The sequence below is a fragment of the Conger conger genome, chromosome 13 (assembly GCF_963514075.1).
Source record: "Conger conger chromosome 13, fConCon1.1, whole genome shotgun sequence".
NCBI classification, from domain to species: domain Eukaryota; kingdom Metazoa; phylum Chordata; class Actinopteri; order Anguilliformes; family Congridae; genus Conger; species Conger conger.
The window spans coordinates 3,144,845-3,163,638 of NC_083772.1; the positions used below are offsets into that span (position 1 = coordinate 3,144,845).

Genomic DNA, 18,794 nt, shown 5'->3' on the forward strand with positions numbered 1-18,794 from the left:
AGACAGACGGACGGATGGACAGACAGACGGACAGACAGACAAATAGCAGTGGGAGAGAGGTGCCAGCAGGGGAGAGACAGACAGACAGACAGACAGACAGACAGACCGTAGGGAGACAGAGGAGCCAGCAGGGGACAGACAGACAAGAGACAGAGACAGACAGAAACAGACAGCAGGGAGACAGACAGACAGCTAGGAGTGTTCAGACTGACAGCAGAGAGGGTCTAAAGCAGAGCATGGAGCTCACTGCCAGAGAGCGTTCCCAATAGAGCACCCTGACCCTGTCCCTCGACCATAAAACACAACCACTGGCCAACTCTTTTAGAGGGGCTGCAGTAAAAGTGACCAGATATCGGTGCTTTCTCCACAAGTTCACAACACAGGAATGCTGAACAGCACACAGTAATTAGACTTGACGGCGCACATAGCCACCATAAGAATATGCATATGTGGACTGTAGTACCTAAGGTCCAAGTTGGCCTCCTTCCAAAGCAGGTCCATCAAACCCAGGATCTGCAAGGTGAGCATGTCCTGTCGCAGGTCTGGAGAGGGGAGGGAGAGGGAGACAGAACAAAAGAAAGTGGTTGGAGGCTGAAGATGATTCAGGGGTCCACAGGTATACACTCTGCACTCATCTCTTTCTCTCCCATTCCCTCTATCCGCCCCTCCCTCTCTCCCCCTCCCTCTCTCTCTCTGACTCACCGTCTCCATTCTTGAAGATGATGCCCAGCGTGTCACCCCCCAGAAGCTTGTTGTTGTACACGATCCACAAGGGCTTCATCTTGGAGTCCATGTACCTGCACCTTTCCACACTGAGAGAGAGAGAGAGAGAGAGAGAGAGAGAGAGAGGAGGAAAGAGGGAACGACAGGAAGAAGAGCAGGAAGAGAAGGCAAGAGAAATCCAGGTCAGGCTGCTGTTTTTTTAAATTTATTATTATTATTTTTTTCAACAAAATATGCTGTGTTCTGTGAACTGATCCGAGGGTGAAGTCAGGGTATCTTCTGAATAGGATGCAGGAAGTGAGAAGGGCTAGGCAGAGACCCTGGATGAGGGCTGTTCCCGTAGCACATCTACTGAGCCCTCGCTGTGCGTGGCCGGAGCCCAGCGGTCACAGACACAGGGCACGCAGCGCACAACCGCTGCACAACCCAGATAAGCTCCGACCGCATTAACATCCCCGCTGGACCGCTCCCACCGCCCGCTCTGACCAGGGCGCGGGTCCAGAGGGAGGCAGCGTACGCTACGGAGGGAGCTGGGGCTCGAGGTGAGATGGAACTACATTGAATCTGCTTCTCGCCAACAATGACAGAGTTACAAATGTCATCGGGGGAAAAAAAACATCATATTCTAACGACTTTCATCTCGCTGCGCCCTCCCCTCCATAATCCCTCCGCACATTCCTGAGATATTACACAGAGAGTCTGAAGTTAGGGATTGGCAACGGCTCTGCTCAAACATTACAATCAAGCAGCATCATAGTCCCAAAAAGTGGAGGGAGTTTTGGGAGTGTTACCCAGGGCTTTCTCTTCGGTAAAGTACAGACCTAAAGAGATTCAGTGTGCAAAGTTTATTCATTATTTTAATACTCATTTGACTGACTCGCCTGTCCCAGCGTGAGCACAAAGTTCAGTTTCATCATCATTCCTCTGGCGCCCCGGGGCAACAGGCAGCTACTGACTGCCTAACACAAAAGGCCCAGTCTCCTTTTATGGCTCATATACTACAGCACCAGCCTTACCGTGAGCCCACTAACGGCCGTGGGGAGGGACACACAGTTCTAGTACATGCTGACCGAGTGTATTTATGACATTCCTACGCCCCACCTATGGAACATCTAAAAGCTATATCCGCAAAACCATTCGCTACTTGAAGCACTCAATCCAGCTATGGCACTTAATTTTATGTTGTAGGGTTTACGTGTTTAATGCCTCTCTGTAAATGATGTATTAACTACGAGCTGTGACCCTAATGACTTGGCGTCAGCTCTTTTTGTTGCCCCAAAACTCCTATTACGTAGGTCCTCCTGGATAAGAGAACGCGCTAAAGGCCAGAATGCACGTAAACGCGTGCACTTGTCCCGAGACAAATGCAGCGGTGTGTCCACAGGAAACTACCGGATAACCCGCAGTGAGAGGCGTGCGATCACTCGGGACGTTCGCTTCCTGTGGATCGCAGGAAGCATTAGAACACGTAGCGGCGGTGACCCGACCCCTGACCCCTGACCCCCCCGACCCCGGCTTACTTGATCCCCGACAGGATGATGTTGGGGTTGAGGGGGGAGTGGAGGTCGGACAGCGTCTCGGTGTAGCCGGTTTGTCTCAGGCAGGTCATCATGGCCTCTTTGGTCAGCATGGCCTCCTTGGTCTTGCTGCGGGCGTTCTTAATGGTGCCCAGCTTGATCAGCTCGTTGACGGCCTTCAGCTTGTTTAGCGCCTCCACCTGGGAGAGGGTGAAACAGAGAGGTGAGACAGGGCAGTGAGTGAGCAGAGCCCTGCTGTTTGTGCGGAACGGTGCGCTGGCAGCCTGGCTCGACCTCCAAAGGGCCATGAGAAACACACAATTGTTTTTGGACTGAAATAATTTTTCTACACTCGACTGATCTTGCCTTGAGCAATTGAGCCAACCAAGAGGACCAGAAAGGCAGCGGTTGCACTTTTTGAGAGTATTTCACGCTCTCCAGTAAACCAGACAGGCTCAGTAAAGCGTGGCAAAGTATTCGATCTAAAAGCCAATTACCCATTTGACCCAGGTGTGAGGGACAGCACCGTCAGGTTGGGGAATCGGGGGGGGGGGGGGGGGGGTGGGCAAAGGTGGGGTCTGGAGGTCAGATATTACTGAGGTCAGCCAGCTGTCACTTAGATCTGTGATCTATAAACACTTTGGGGCTTGAAAATGTAGGCTTTACACAGCTCTGTGTGACCCATTAACCTCAGGGAGCCTTCAGCAAACACCTCCTAGCAACACCGGAGAGAGACGGCAAGAGCACTGGACAAGGGCAGTGATGATTTTTGTTCCTTTTAAAAATCAGTTTTCAATCATTTTCAATTCTATTTACAGTTTCTTACCATTTCGGTTTAGTTTGTTTGTTTTGACGAGTTGCCGGTATTTTTTGTTTTTTAAAATTTGTTTATTTGTCAGGGATAATGTACAAAAAACAGTAATCTCATTTTATGAGGAGATGCTTTGGACCACATTTTCCATCGGCAGTCCCAGGCCAGGTTGATATATTATTATTGTAGATTTAGTTTTGGACCCGCGCTTAGCTTTAGTTATCATTAATATTCTTTGTTTTAGTAGAATTTTTGCGCCAAACCCTCCCTTGAAGCCTCAAAACTTGTGCTATTCTGTGCCCATGCAAACACATGAACACATTTAACATTCAGATGTTATTGACACCAAGCTAAACTGACTTCAAATACATCCGCGGGGCTTTCTGTCTGTTCTCCATTTTGACATCGCCAGCTTTGCCAACAGCAGCTGTACTGACCATTGGGAAGTATGTTTAAATTAAGCCAACGGCAAAACATAGGCGATTTGAACAGTAGAAGTTGAACGGTTCTAATGAAAATTCCTAAAAACAGACAGTTTGTTTATGCGTTTCTCTTCACCACACACAGATAAGATCCTCTCAACAAGTTGATGCCACAAATTGTATTTGCAGTAATAACTGTGCACTTACTGTTATTACAAAATGTTCCCAAATGCTACATTCTCTTTTACGACCACCAGCATGTGGCTGTGTCCAATATAAAGTCATGGCTGGGAGATATTTTTTGAGAAGAAAAATCTCAATTGACGACAAGAAAAAAACAATAATGAATGCAATTTTTTCTTCAATTTTACTACTCTTTCTATTCAGTCAATGATTTCATTTTAGGAGTTTTTCCACACAAGCTTAGTTTTGGTTTTTATTTTAATTAACAAAGGAATTTTTTTTCATTGGTTTTGTTTGTTTTATTTAGAGTTTTGCTCAACAATAATAACCCTGATGATGGGCTCAGAGTGCTGTATAAAGGCTAGTGATGACATCAGAGTACTGTATAAAGGCAGTGATGACATCAGAGTACTGTATAAAGGCAGTGATGACATCAGTGTGACCACACAATAGACACCAGGCCCACGCACAGTACACACCAGGCCCACGCACAGTACACACCAGGCCCACGCACAGTACACACCAGGCCCACGCACAGTACACACCAGGCCTACGCACAGTACACACCAGGCCCACGCACAGTACACACCAGGCCCACGCACAGTACACACCAGGCCCACGCACAGTACACACCAGGCCCACGCACAGTAGACACCAGGCCCGCGCACAGCAGACACCAGGCCTACCTGTTTCTTAAGGACCTCAATGTGAGGGATGCTTCCGCGGCAGTAGGCCTCCAGGATCAGGGCGAACTGGACGGAGACGGCGGGCATGTGGATCTCTGACCTGCAGGGGGCAGCAGGGGGCAGCGGGAGCCGCAGTCAGCGACGCCCAGCAACAACAAACAGAGCGTCCCTCTCACGGAGGTGCCCAGCGGGGGCCCGGCCGACACATCCGCCTGACCCCCGGGCCACAGCGGGGACACAGGGGGAGCTGGGTGTTTGTGTTCCTACGGACCCCACTGGTGTAGTCTTACATAGCAGAAGGACCCCCCTCGCACACACACACGCACACATGTTCACACGCATGCACGCACACACACGCACACACGCGCACACACGCACGCACGCACACAAACACAAGCACAGACGCACATTTGTGCACAAAAGCATGAACACACACACACACACCCACACGCACACCCACACGCACACCCACACGCACACCCACACACCCCCACACCCCCACACATGCACAGACACACTCACACAGACACACTCACACACACACACACACACACACACACACACACCCCCACACACCCCCACACACCCCCACACACCCCCACACACCCCCACACACACACACACATGCACAGACACACATTTGTGCACAAACACACGAATACACACACACAAACACCCCCACACATGCACACACCCCCACACATGCACACACACACCCACACACACACCCCCACACTCCCCCCCACACACACACACACACACACACACACACTCACGCACGCACCTCAGATGCCAGAACAGGAAGTGTCCGATCTTGCGGTTGGCCTGGGCGCGCTCCAGCAGGAAGCGGGTCAGGGCGCAGTCGTAGTACGGCTCGTAGCGCAGGACCTGCACCAGCTGCAGGAGGTACTGGGACAGCTCGTCATCGCTGGCCGAGACAAGAGAGGAAGAGACACCGGGTCAGGGGGTAAGAGCAGCCGTCTCATTGGGTCAGGGGGTAAGAGCAGTCGTCCGGCAGTCGGAGGGTTGCCGGTTCAATCCCGCCCCAGGTGTGTTGAAGTGTCCCTGAGCAAGACACCTAACCCCCAAATACTCCTGACAAGCTGGTTGGTGCTTTGCATGGCAGCCAATCGCCGTTGGTGTGTGAGTGTGTGAGTGAGTGGATGTATGAATGAGTGAATGATAAGCATCAATTGTACAGGGCTTTGGATAAAGGCGCTATATTAATGCCAACCCTTCACCATTTCAGAGACACTCACACAGGGGCCTGTACGAGGAGCCGTAGCAGGGATCGGAGTGCTTTACCGAAACCTGCTCCGTAATTCCAGATCACGGCCCATTCCAGTCATTAGTCTCACAGGCTGGCTAATCCACGCTGGCTAATCCACGCTGGCTAATCCACGCTGGCTGAACGCATAGCCAGATAAAGCCCAAACGGGACACAGCGGTTTGTGCTCACCTCATGAGCCTCAGGCAGGCCACGGCGTACTCCCGCACGTACTGGTCGGGGTAGTTAAAGTCCAGCAGCTCCAGGGCATCCCGCGGGCTGAGCTTGGGCCAGATCTGCAGCAGGGCCTGCAGCTGAGGGGAGAGAGCCGGGTACAGGACTGAGCTTAAGAGCCGGGTACAGGACTGAGTTTAAGAGCCGGGTACAGGACTGAGCTTAAGAGCCGGGTACAGGACTGAGTTTAAGAGCCGGGTACAGGGGTGAGTTTAAGAGCCGGGTACAGGACTGAGCTTAAGAGCCGGGTACAGGACTGAGCTTAAGAGCCGGGTACAGGGGTGAGCTTAAGAGCCGGGTACAGGGGTGAGCTTAAGAGCCGGGTACAGGACTGAGTTTAAGAGCCGGGTACAGGGGTGAGTTTAAGAACCGGGTACAGGACTGAGCTTAAGAGCCGGGTACAGGACTGAGCTTAAGAGCCGGGTACAGGACTGAGCTTAAGAGCCGGGTACAGGACTGAGCTTAAGAGCCGGGTACAGGGGTGAGTTTAAGAGCCGGGTACAGGACTGAGCTAAAGAGCCGGGTACAGGGGTGAGTTTAAGAGCCAGGTACAGGACTGAGCTTAAGAGCCGGGTACAGGGGTGAGTTTAAGAGCCGGGTACAGGGGTGAGTTTAAGAGCCGGGTACAGGGGTGAGCTTTATGACCAGGACCATCGCTGTACACAAGAGTTCAATTGAATTCATTTATTTTCTTGCTATTCCATTCTTGCTAGGCAATAAATGATTTTAATTGGCTAACCGCCATAGGAAATTGCCTGTGAAGTTACCGTGACTTACAGCTGGCTATATAAGCTTACCATTAGCATAAAATACCATTCACTAAAAAAGCCAGCATGCAGAAAATCTTTAGTCTCATTTTCACTGTTAAATGCTTTTTTAAGTGACCAGCATGTTTGCATGAACCCATCCCACTTTGTTTGACCTGCAGTCTGTGCATGAGTTTTTCATTCTCTCATCACATTTAGTCTCTCTCCAATCCGGTTTCGTGTCATTACATTACATTACATTATTGGCATTTGGCAGACGCTCTTATCCAGAGTGACGTACAACAAAGAGCATACCCATAACCAGGGATAAGTTCGCTGAAAGACCCTAGAGGGAAGTACAATTTTTTTTAAACAACAAATAAACAAACAACAAAGCAAAAGTGACCAAACAACTATCCAAATACTGCTTACCTAGCCAACTAAAAATACCAAAACACAAAGTAAATCACAAAGACAACACTTAAGGTTCACAGGGAGGTAGGGAGGGATGGGGAGAGGTGCTGCTTGAAGAGGTGCGTCTTCAGCTTGCGCTTGAAGGTGGGGAGAGATTCTACAGTTCTGACCTCAACGGGGAGTTCGTTCCACCACCGTGGAGCCAGAACAGACAGTAGTCGTGAGCGTGAGGTGGAGGTTCGGAGAGGGGGAGGTGCCAAACCGGCCTGTGGAGGCTGAACGAAGAGGTCTGGCAGGGGTGTAGGGTCTGATGATTGTTTGTAGATAAGCTGGGGAAGACCCTTTAACCGCTTGGAAGGCTAGCACCGATGTTTGGTGTCCATCGCTGCAGTTCGGTCCGCACGACTCCCTTCATCAGGGTGAAGGTCTGCAGACGGGGGCGGGCTGTGAGGAAGTCTGTGCACTCCCCGGGCACGCCGCTCCTCTGAAACACGCCCAGACACCGGACACCGGCCGCGGAGCGGGGAGCCCGGCCTAACGAGCTCCGACTGCCTTCATTAGCCCCGTTACGCTAATCTAGCCCCGGATCGGGAAAAACATGGCCTCCGTTCTGCAGCTGCTTCTGAACCGCTGGCCTCTCTCGGCCTGACGGCTTAATTAAGAATAACATGCCTCGCAAAGCATCTTCAGAGGGAACAAAGTTTAAATCAATATGTCATTACAGTGCAGTGCTCAACGCGGTAATGACATTAACCACGGGGAAGGGGGGGGGGGGGGGGGGGGAGTGAATAGAATAGGTGCCTGTATGTCCAAGTCTCAGGACTCAGAGTATGGTAGCAGGTATGGTGGTGTAGACCTCAGGACTGCAGCAGGTATGTTGGTGTAGACCTCAGGACTGCACGTTTGTCTCAGAGCGGGGAGTGGGGGCAGCAGGTAAGGTAGGGTAGACAGGCTCTGGTTATGCCCCCCAGTCTGACTGAGCCAGGAGCAGGGGATTTGAACCCAAATAACACATTTTTTGCTTCTCCCACAAGGCTTCCCGCCAGAGGAACGGGCCTGTCTCACACTCGTTTCCCTCCTAGAGCGCACTGGGGTCCCGAGGCGGTTTGCCCGGACAACGACTATGCGGCCGGGCTCGTAAGCGGTCGGGGGGGATGGGGGGGGGGCGCCGGAGATACTCGGTGCCGTTTGGCTAGCAGGTTGTGGTTTCTGGACGTATCACTGATAACCCTGGAAACGCAACAGGCTCATCCAAAAACCCATTAGAATTGGATGATTAGCCGTGGAGCTCCTCTGATGAGAAACAGACCGAAAGCGTTCTTTCCACAGTCTGAAGCTGGCTCGCAGCACTGGGTGACGTCACAGAGAGAGACAGAGAGACTGAGAGGGGGAGGGAGGAAGAGAAAGCAGAGAGATAACGAGATAAGTGTGGACAGAGATGAAAGCGAGATAGACCTTTGAGAGTGATAAAGAAAGGAATGTAGAGGAGGGCGATAAAGGGGGAGGGGGGGGGGCTGGCTGAGCCGCACGGTGTTGTGCAGGCGAGAGTGGTGAGATCAGCCCCAGTGCAGAGGTCAGGAGGTCAACCCCGGCACTTTCTTCAGCAGTATACAACACACACACACACACACACACACACACACACACACACACACACACACACACACACACACACACACAGCCTGCACGGGCAAGTGGCGCGATATCCAACACGCATTCCTGTTTAATCTAATTTCACAGAGGAACAAAGCTCACAGTGCACCACGGGCAGTGGTACTCGGAGCGGTACTTGGAGCGGTATTGGGTATTGGGGGTATTGGGGGTATTGGGTATTGGGTATTGGGGGTATTGGGGGTATTGGGTATTGGGGGTATTGGGGGTATTGGGGGTATTGGGGGTATTGGGTATTGGGTATTGGGGGTATTGGGGGCATCGGGAGCATTACTGGGAGCGGTATTAGGAGTGGTACTCGGAGCGGTATTGGGAACGGTACTCGGAGCGTTATTGGGAGCGTTATTGGGAGCGGTGTTGGGAGCGGTATTGGGAGCGGTGTTGGGAACTGTATTGGGAGCGGTATTGGGAGTGGTACTCGGAGCGTTATTGGGAGCGGTGTTGGGAGCGGTATTGGGAGCGGTATTGGGAGTGGTACTCGGAGCGTTATTGGGAGCGGTGTTGGGAGCGGTGTTGGGAACTGTATAGGGAGTGGTATTGGAGCGGTACACGGATGGGTACTGGGAGCGGTATTGGGAAGGGTACTCGGGAGCGGTATTGGGAGCGGTATTGGGAGCGGTATTGGGAGCGGTACTTGGAGCGGTACAGTACTTTCACAAGCGATAACTTCCCTCCTCAACGGCCATGCCCTGATCTCTTATCACCTGTGTATCACCACTCTCAATCTTTTACCCTCGTGCTGAACTTTACTTTTCATTCTAATCTAGGACTGTTGCTTTTGTATTGGTTCATACTAAAGTTGTTTACCTTATAACTTAGGCCTATTAACCACACGCACTAGTCTTTATATTCATTGCTGAAGGCAGCTAATTCTTTGAGAATTGTACATTATCCCACCTGCTCTGTAGTTGTTGTAAGGACCTTCAGTATGTGCACGTTACTTTGGATAAAATAAATAAAATGTAATGTGATGTTCACTGATAGCTAATAAGACCTGTGTGACTGCCGAACAACTGCGGTCCCAGCAAGAACACAGGTTAACAGAGAAAGGATGATTATCCCGATTATAAAAGGCTAAACTGCAGCTTTTGGGAATGGAAGGAACTATAAATATATAAATGTTATATTGATCTAATCAATTGTCCCACACAGCTGCCCAAGTACAGCACTGTGCAGAAGTCTTTGGCACCCTAGACGTTATTATATATACATAATAAAATATATGTGTGTGTGAGTATAAAAGAACACATTTGAGATTTGAGTTTAAAGGATTTAATTTTACAGAGACATTTTTTATTTCATTTAAAAAAGTAACACATTACTGTAAGCAATTGACTAGTTTTTACATAAAAACTTGACCAAGGCTGTCTGAGATCAGAAGCAAGGAGCCAACCAAAGTCTGCAGAAGAACTGTGGCAAGTTCTCCAAAATGCTTGGAACAACCTCCCTGCTGACTGTCTTATAGAACTGCAGGACAGCGTTGGCTATCTCAGAGAAGTGATGCAGTTTTAATGCTGAAGGGTGGTCACAAAAAAATATTGATTTGATTCAGTTTTTAACTATTCTGCCAAATTACTCAAATGTAATGTAAAATGTATAGTATGTTTACTTAGGACCTTCCATTGAATTATTTCTGAAAGAATCCTATCTGTACAGAATGTTATACGGGTGCCTAAGACTTTTGCGCAGTACTGTACATTCAAACAGCGTGAGACAAGGAGAGTTACCTGTGCCATGTCCTCATGTTTGCTCCATTTGACGGACAGCAGCAGTTTGGGGAGGGATTGGGGAAAGTTCTCCCTGCAGTCGTAGCGTAGTGTCCAGATGAGATCCTTCTCGTTCTCACACAGCTGGGACAGGGGGTCTCTCTCCATGATCTCCTTCAGCTCGATGTGAAACTTCTTCCCCCCGCGGCCCTGCGCAAAAAAACAAGCGGTTACACGGGACCACCACCAGGTGGCGACGTCGTGTAAGGATTCACAAAACCAGTTGTGAAGGCAAGTCCCAGCATGTCCCCAGAGTCAGGCAAGATTACATAAGCCGTCAAATTTCTGCACGAGGAGGAGTGCATGCGTGTCAAGATAAAAAAACACACCATCACTATTACAGTGAAAATGTGAACATTTGCAATTTTACAATAACCATCCTTTCAACCGAAACCTTGGCCATACTCTGGAGAGAAGAGGACACCACGGACACTCACCACCATGGGCAGACAGTCACTTCCCCGGGCAATCTCTGCAGCCTTTTCCAAAATCTGTGTGGGCGTATTTAGAGAAAAATCAGTGTAAACATATCACAGTATGAACAGGATTATCATGAGTACGTTTTATTTAACTGCAGCGAAACCTAAATCTAGCGTTACTGCAACAAGAGCAACCCTCCAAAAACAACAGCAGTAGATTTATTTCCCTCTCATCTGGGAGCAAAGGTCAGGGCAGTTAAGTGGGTAGTCCTCTCACTTTTCAGTTTAGCAGCTTAAGACCTGTGTGTGGTCACAAAGTGTACTTAGTGACAGTAAAAAAGCTGTGTGCAATCACAGTAACAGTGTAGGCACTGTGTAGACAGTTACAGTGTAGACACTGTGTGTAGACAGTTACAGTGTAGGCACTGTGTGTGGACAGTTACAGTGTAGACACTGTGTGTAGACAGTTACAGTGTAGGCACTGTATGTAGACAGTTACAGTGTAGGCACTGTGTGTAGACAGTTACAGTGTAGGCACTGTGTGTAGACAGTTACAGTGTAGGCACTGTGTGTAGACAGTTACAGTGTAGGCACTGTGTGTAGACAGTTACAGTGTAGGCACTGTGTGTAGACAGTTACAGTGTAGGCACTGTGTGTAGACAGTTACAGTGTAGGCACTGTGTGTAGACAGTATCAGTGTAAAATCTGAATATAGTCAGACAGTATCAGTGCAAAATCTGAATATAGTCAGACAGTATCAGTGTAAAATCTGAGTGTAGAGAGTATCAGTGTAAAATCTGAGTGTAGACAGTATCAGTGTAAAAGAGGGGTGTAGAGAGTATCAGTGTAAAAGAGGGGTGTAGAGAGTATCAGTGTAAAAGAGGGGTGTAGTCAGAGGCGGGAACACGGAGCCCACCTTGTCGAACGGAGGGAAGATGACGGGGGCGTTGGAGTAATCGGGGAAGTGAATGTGCAGAGCAGTAGCGTTCTCAGTGTACGGGTTGGTCTGTATCGTGCCAATGGGATTCAACATCTCTTCAAGTTCATCTGAAGGACAAAAACCCATGATCGCAATCACACACAGAATTATGGCTGATAATAAAATATGGAGACAGAAAGTACAGTGAAAGAGGGTGCAGTGGTGTTCATTTACTATTTTATTATTATAATTAATGGAGCACTGTCACACTTTTCTCAGTTGAGCTTATTTGGATTAAATGCTTAAAATGATGTGTGTAGGAATATGATTTATGCCTGCACATAATTTATGCAGGAATGAAAACAGCATATTTTACTTTAACAGGAGATCACATTCCGGGAGAATTCTGAACATTGTGACTCCACTACACACAGGCCAGCACTCACATTACGTGACTGTACATTAATGTGCTCAGCATTTTGTTTACTACCTGTACATCAATCCTAGACCTGCAAGACTTCTCTGAGTGAATGTGTGGATGCGTGTGTGTGCGTGTGTGTGTGTGTGTGTGTGTGTGTGTGTGAGGGTAACAGAGTCTTAAAGCAGTAGGGGCTTCAGGAATCCTGCATGTTCTTACCAGGAAAGGAAGACCAGCTGTGCAGAATGATGTCTCCGGTCTTCAGCTGTCCTTTGTAGTCGAACACCATGGTGTTGACCCAGGCGATGGGATAGTGCTGCCAAAAGAGAGACGGACACGGGCAACGCGGTCAAGGACAACACAAACACACGCTCCTCCAAATGTCCTACATGACCTGGACCACAGCAGAGGACTCCTGTACATCAGCAGACAGTACAGAACCACAGGGCTGGACCCAGCTCTGAGGGGAGTGGAAACAGAAGAAGATGGGACACAGGACTGGATGAAACACAGGGCGAGGGGGGCGAATGGTCCGTCATGGCGAATGGGGGCGAGGGGCGTACAGGGCGGCCTGTAGCGTAGTGGTTAAGGTAAACGACTGGGACACGCAAGGTCGGTGGTTCTAATCCCGGAGTAGCCACAATGAGATCCGCACAGCCGTTGGGCCCTTGAGCAAGGCCCTTAACCCTGCATTGCTCCAGGGGAGGATTGTCTCCTGCTCAGTCTAATCAACTGTACGTCGCTCTGGATAAGAGCGTCTGCCAAATGTCATGTGTGGTACGCGGAGTGAGGCTGCATTAAAAACGGGCTCCCGTCCCACAGGAACCCCCGCCCGGGCAGAGGGGGGCGCTCGGAGCTCTGGGGAGCGATGGAAACGGACCGAGCATCAGGGGGGTGGCACAGACGCAAAGTAAGCAGCGCTAGCGCTAGCGTAGCACAAAGAGGGAAGAGGATACTCGCCCACCGTCACACGCCTGCCCAACGGGCAGACCTCATCAAAACCGCAATGAGAGGGGGGGAAAAGTGCTGATGCCACTGTTCACCGGCGTTCGGGTGTTCAATGTCCCCTTCCTGAAGGTGACGGGCGCCCACGCGGGCTGTAAAACGATGCTTAAAGTCAAAGGGGCGTAGGAACGCGGTTCAGTCGGAGCGGGGCATTAAGACGGGTGAGGGTGAGGGTGAGGGTGAGGGTGAGGGGGTATTGAGGACGTGAGAGGACACAGAGAGGGCGGCGCGGCTCCTACCACTTTCCCGGCCTTGCGGATGGTCTGGTACTTGGGCAGGTGGGCGTTCTTGGTGGACCGCTGCTTCTTCACCTTGTCCATGACGGCGTACACGGCGAAGCAGAGGCGCGCCATGCGCGGCAGGTCGCTGACCTGGATGTCGAAGTCCAGCGTGCGGTTCCACACGTGCTCCGCCCGCCCGCTGCTCTCGCTGCTGACCGCCGTCTTGCACAGCAGCTCCGTGCCGTGGAACAGCCCCGCCCGCACCAGCACCTGCGTGGAGCGGGAGGTGAGAGAGACCCAGGGCAAGCTGCTCTTTTCTGGTAAATGGTTGGCATTTATATAGCGCCTTTATCCGAAGCGCTGTACAATTGATGCTTCTCCATTCACCCATTCATACACACACACTCACACACCGACGCCGATTGGCTGCCATGCAAGGCGCCGACCAGCTTGTCAGGAGCATTTGGGGGTTAGGCGTCTTGCCCAGGGACACTTCGACACAGCCCGGGCGGGGGATCGAACCGGCAACCCCTCCGACTGCCAGACGACTGCTCTTACTGCCTGAGCCATATTGCCCTATGATTTTCTCTAATGTCTGCCGTTTATACTGGAAGCTATCGCAATGTAATACAATGTTTACAGGTCTTAAGTGACCAGAGAGAGAACATAGTGAGTGAGCGGTGCATTTTCCTTTCCGTGAACTATAGCCCTGAGAGTGAATAACACAGAGAGGTGGAGACGAGCTTTGTAACGACCACAGCGATGTTACACAATCACCCCGGTCACTTGTTCCAAACGTCTCCATTCTGCCAGGATAGTATTGACTGGCAGTGCGATAAAGGCTGCAGAGCAATAACGCTCACAGAGGGTAACAGAGTTGCAGTGAAAGAACAGAGTGAACAAGAGAACCGGCTTAACAGGACCAGTTACAGGGCTGCAGTGTAACACTAGAGCAGTCTAACAGGGTCACAGTGGAACAGGGCCACAGAGATAGGACCACAGTATGAAAGCACAGCAGTCGCACAGGGCTGCAATGTAACAGTAGAGCAGTGTGACATGGCCATAGTGTAACAGCACCATAGCGTAGCAGAGTCATATTAATAGTACAGCACTGTAACGGGGCTACAGTGATGAGACTGTAATGCAATAGAGGGATGTTCTGAGTTCTCGGAAGGGGGTCTCTCACCTTCGCGTGCTCCTCTGCGTTGACCTTGCTCCCTTTGACCAGGACGATCTTGAACTGTGCCGCGACATCCCAAACACAGGTCTGCACTTGCTGGAGAGACGGGGAGAGGGGGAAAAGCTGGATGAAAGGGAAGCAGAAACTCCTTCAGCAAAGCTCAATTTCCAGAGAATGTCAGGCGGATCAAATGAATAGCGAGGCAAGTGACTGTATGAAAGGTCAGAGCTTACTGGAGGGAATAAAAACACACACACACACACTGATACACGCACACCACACACACCACACTCACACACATACACCACACACACTGATACACACGCTCTCACACTCACACTCACTGATTCACACCACACACAGTGATACACACGCACTCACACCACACACAGTGATACACTCACACTCACAGACAGATACACACACACACTGATACACACTCACACACACCACACACACTGATACACACTCACAAACACCACACACACCACACATACACACTGATACACACACACACACACCACACACACTGATACACACACACTCACACACAGATACACACACACACACACACCACACACACTGACACACACACACCACACACATACACACTGATACACACGCTCTCACACTCACACTCACACTCACACTCACACTCACACTCACACTCACACTCACACTCACACTCACACTCACACTCACACTCACACTGATAACACACTGATACACGCACTCACTCACAATCACACAATCACACAATCACACGCACACACACTGATACACACACACACACACACCATCACATGAGTCCTCCTCAGCCCTGCCGCCAATGGCCAAACCCACAAGGTGAATCAGATGCTCAGTTCCTGGAACTTTCGAGGTGCACATTTCTGTGATTCGCTGGTGTGTGTGTGACGATGGAGTCATGTGGCGCCAGGCTCTGGGCTCATTAACATTCCACTGGGGCCAGCGGAGCCGACACACACACATGACACCGCCGGCAACAACTCAGACACGACCCAGCCACTACAGGGTGAGCAGCCTCTCAGACACAACCCAGCCACTACAGGGTGAGCAGCAACTCAGACACGACCCAGCCACTACAGGGTGAGCAACAACTCAGACACAACCCAGCCACTACAGGGTGAGCAGCAACTCAGACACAACCCAGCCACTACAGGGTGAGCAGCAACTCAGACACGACCCAGCCACTACAGGGTGAGCAGCCTCTCAGACACGACCCAGCCACTACAGGGTGAGCAGCAACTCAGACACGACCCAGCCACTACAGGGTGAGCAGCCTCTCAGACACGACCCAGCCACTACAGGGTGAGCAGCAACTCAGACACAACCCAGCCACTACAGGGTGAGCAGCAACTCAGACACAACCCAGCCACTACAGGGTGAGCAGCCTCTCAGACACAACCCAGCCACTACAGGGTGAGCAGCAACTCAGACACAACCCAGCCACTACAGGGTGAGCAGCAACTCAGACACGACCCAGCCACTACAGGGTGAGCAGCCTCTCAGACACGACCCAGCCACTACAGGGTGAGCAGCAACTCAGACACGACCCAGCCACTACAGGGTGAGCAGCCTCTCAGACACGACCCAGCCACTACAGGGTGAGCAGCAACTCAGACACGACCCAGCCACTACAGGGTGAGCAGCAGCTCAGACACGACCCAGCCACTACAGGGTGAGCAGCCTCTCAGACACGACCCAGCCACGACAGGGTGAGCAGCAACTCAGACACGACCCAGCCACTACAGGGTGAGCAGCAACTCAGACACAACCCAGCCACTACAGGGTGAGCAGCAACTCAGACACGACCCAGCCACTACAGGGTGAGCAGCAACTCAGACACGACCCAGCCACAACGGGGTGAGCAGCCTCTCAGACACAACCCAGCCACTACAGGAGCCTCCAAGACACAGCCCAGCCACTACAGGAGCCTCTCAGACACAGCCCAGCCACTACAGGAGCCTCTAAGACACAGCCCAGCCACTACAGGAGCCTCTAAGACACAGCCCAGCCACTACAGGAGCCTCTCAGACACAGCCCAGCCACTACAGGAGCCTCTAATACAGCCCAGCCACTACAGGAGCCTCTAATACAGCCCAGCCACTACAGGAGCCTCTAAGACACAGCTGGCTCGGGACTGATAGATGATAGATGTACCAACACTAGCCCGGTGGCAACTGTCAATTTGATGCCAGTTACACTGCTGCATGCGGCAAGATAATCTAACAGGACACAGGCAGGATCTTCCACATCTATCCCAGCGTCCTCGATCTTAGATAGAGAACAGTCAAGTAGAGAGAACAGACCATTTCTGCAAATGTTAGGCCTCATTCTGCCCATATACATACCGGTAATAGATAGTAAACAATAGTAAACGACAGTATTGCGATGTACCGTCCAACAAGGTTGACAAAATATTTAGCACTTGGGCACTGACAATAATAACAATAATAATGCCAATAAATAAAAGTTTATTATTGATAAAGATACTTTGCACATCTCACACTTTTAAACTAAAAATACTAAATCTGCACTGGTAGAAAAACTGGTGCAAAATGGTAGAAAAATAAAAGAACCCTCACGATCACATAAAATTAAATATGAATCAGGATAAATATCCAGGCCAGGGCCCATCCCGCGTGACTCTATAAGCAGCTCAGTGCCGTGCTATGCTTGGGGCGGACGGTAAGGAGGGAGCGTGATGCGCCCGGGGGGTGGTCTGATCACCGTCCCTCTGAGCATCGCCTAGGAGATGAAACAGTCAGGAAGAGAGGCTCCATTAATGAGGCCGGTGTTATTTACACACTCGGGGCCCTGCTGGGAGACGCGCACCATCAAATCGTTTACCTCCAATTAAAAAACCCAACTGACCTTTCAAATGAGAGCAAAGAGGCATAAATACATCAAAGGGTAGAAAAGCCCTTCTCATTTTTTCTCCCTGTCAAAACAACAGCTGCATTTCTCATTGGAGAATATTGTGTATTCACGATGGAGATGGCTGTGGTCACTGATCATGCTAATCGCAGTGAACATTATCTTTTATTGGTGACCATGAATGGACAAGCTGTTTAAAGGAAATAATGCAGTCACTGAGAAAAGTGAGACAACAGACCTAATGGAATCCTGAGACACCAGACCTAATGGAACACTGAGAAACCAGAGCTAATGGAACACTGAGAAACCAGAGCTAATGGAACACTGAGACACCAGAGCTAATGGAACACTGAGAAACCAGAGCTAATGGAACACAGACACCAGATCTAATGGAACACTGAGAAACCAGAGCTAATGGAACACTGAGAAACCAGAGCTAATGGAACACTGAGAAACCAGAGCTAATGGAACACTGAGACACCAGAGCTAATGGAACACTGAGACACCAGAGCTAATGGAACACTGAGAAACCAGAGCTAATGGAACACTGAGACACCAGAGCTAATGGAACACTGCGACACCAGAGCTAATGGAACACTGCGACACCAGAGCTAATGGAACACTGCGACACCAGAGCTAATGGAACACTGAGACACCAGAGCTAATGGAACACTGACACCAAACATAGTGGGAAAATGGGCACAGTGGAAGACAGAGATACCAGACATGCCAAACACTCACCGAGGGCCCTCTCCTCTTGGGGGGCAGGGGCAACGGAGGGTTGGAAGTCTTGCGGTTGACCACCGCTCCGATGGTCGTGATCTCCTTCTTGAACAGCTCCTGGACCGTGCTGCTGTGTACCAGGGTGAGGTGTGGGTTCTCCTTTGCCATGATACAGGCCTTGATGTACTGGAGAACAGGGACAGACGGGCAGACTGTGAGGAACACGCACAGGAGTGACACCACCGGCCCAGCTCTGGACAGAACCGCACACATCGCCCGAGAGGAGCAGGCTCTAACCCAGAGGTGTGCAATGAGGGCCCTGTCCCTTTCTGGCTGTCATGCAGGCTTTTCAACGTCAGGCCTTAACTACTTAATTAGACCAAATATTTACTCCATCTGGCATTTTAGCTACATTTCTTGATAAGCGCGCGGGTGTCCCGATATGAAATGTTTCACTGTGACGTAATCAACCAGTGATCCATTGTTGGTGTACACAGCCAGTTGGCTCATTTAGCCATTTTTATTTTTTATTTTATTTATTTATTTTTTGTATTAGCTATTGTATTGTTGT

At 50.5% G+C, this 18,794-nt stretch overlaps 1 protein-coding gene across 1 annotated transcript in view; it reads right to left on the reverse strand.

Annotated features, from left to right (window-relative positions):
* The window catches only part of pik3cb (phosphatidylinositol-4,5-bisphosphate 3-kinase, catalytic subunit beta), an 82,110-nt gene that overhangs the window by 10,262 nt on the left and 53,054 nt on the right, over positions 1–18,794 (reverse strand). The window contains exons 7-19 of the mRNA XM_061217115.1: positions 18,242–18,409; positions 14,609–14,698; positions 13,441–13,692; positions 12,416–12,512; positions 11,776–11,906; positions 10,878–10,931; positions 10,402–10,590; positions 5,802–5,923; positions 5,127–5,270; positions 4,343–4,442; positions 2,244–2,440; positions 703–812; positions 464–542 (exon numbers count right to left, since the gene is read on the reverse strand). Coding sequence (XP_061073099.1) covers positions 464–542; positions 703–812; positions 2,244–2,440; positions 4,343–4,442; positions 5,127–5,270; positions 5,802–5,923; positions 10,402–10,590; positions 10,878–10,931; positions 11,776–11,906; positions 12,416–12,512; positions 13,441–13,692; positions 14,609–14,698; positions 18,242–18,409 — 1,733 coding nt within the window. The remainder of the gene's footprint in view (positions 1–463; positions 543–702; positions 813–2,243; positions 2,441–4,342; positions 4,443–5,126; positions 5,271–5,801; positions 5,924–10,401; positions 10,591–10,877; positions 10,932–11,775; positions 11,907–12,415; positions 12,513–13,440; positions 13,693–14,608; positions 14,699–18,241; positions 18,410–18,794) is intronic.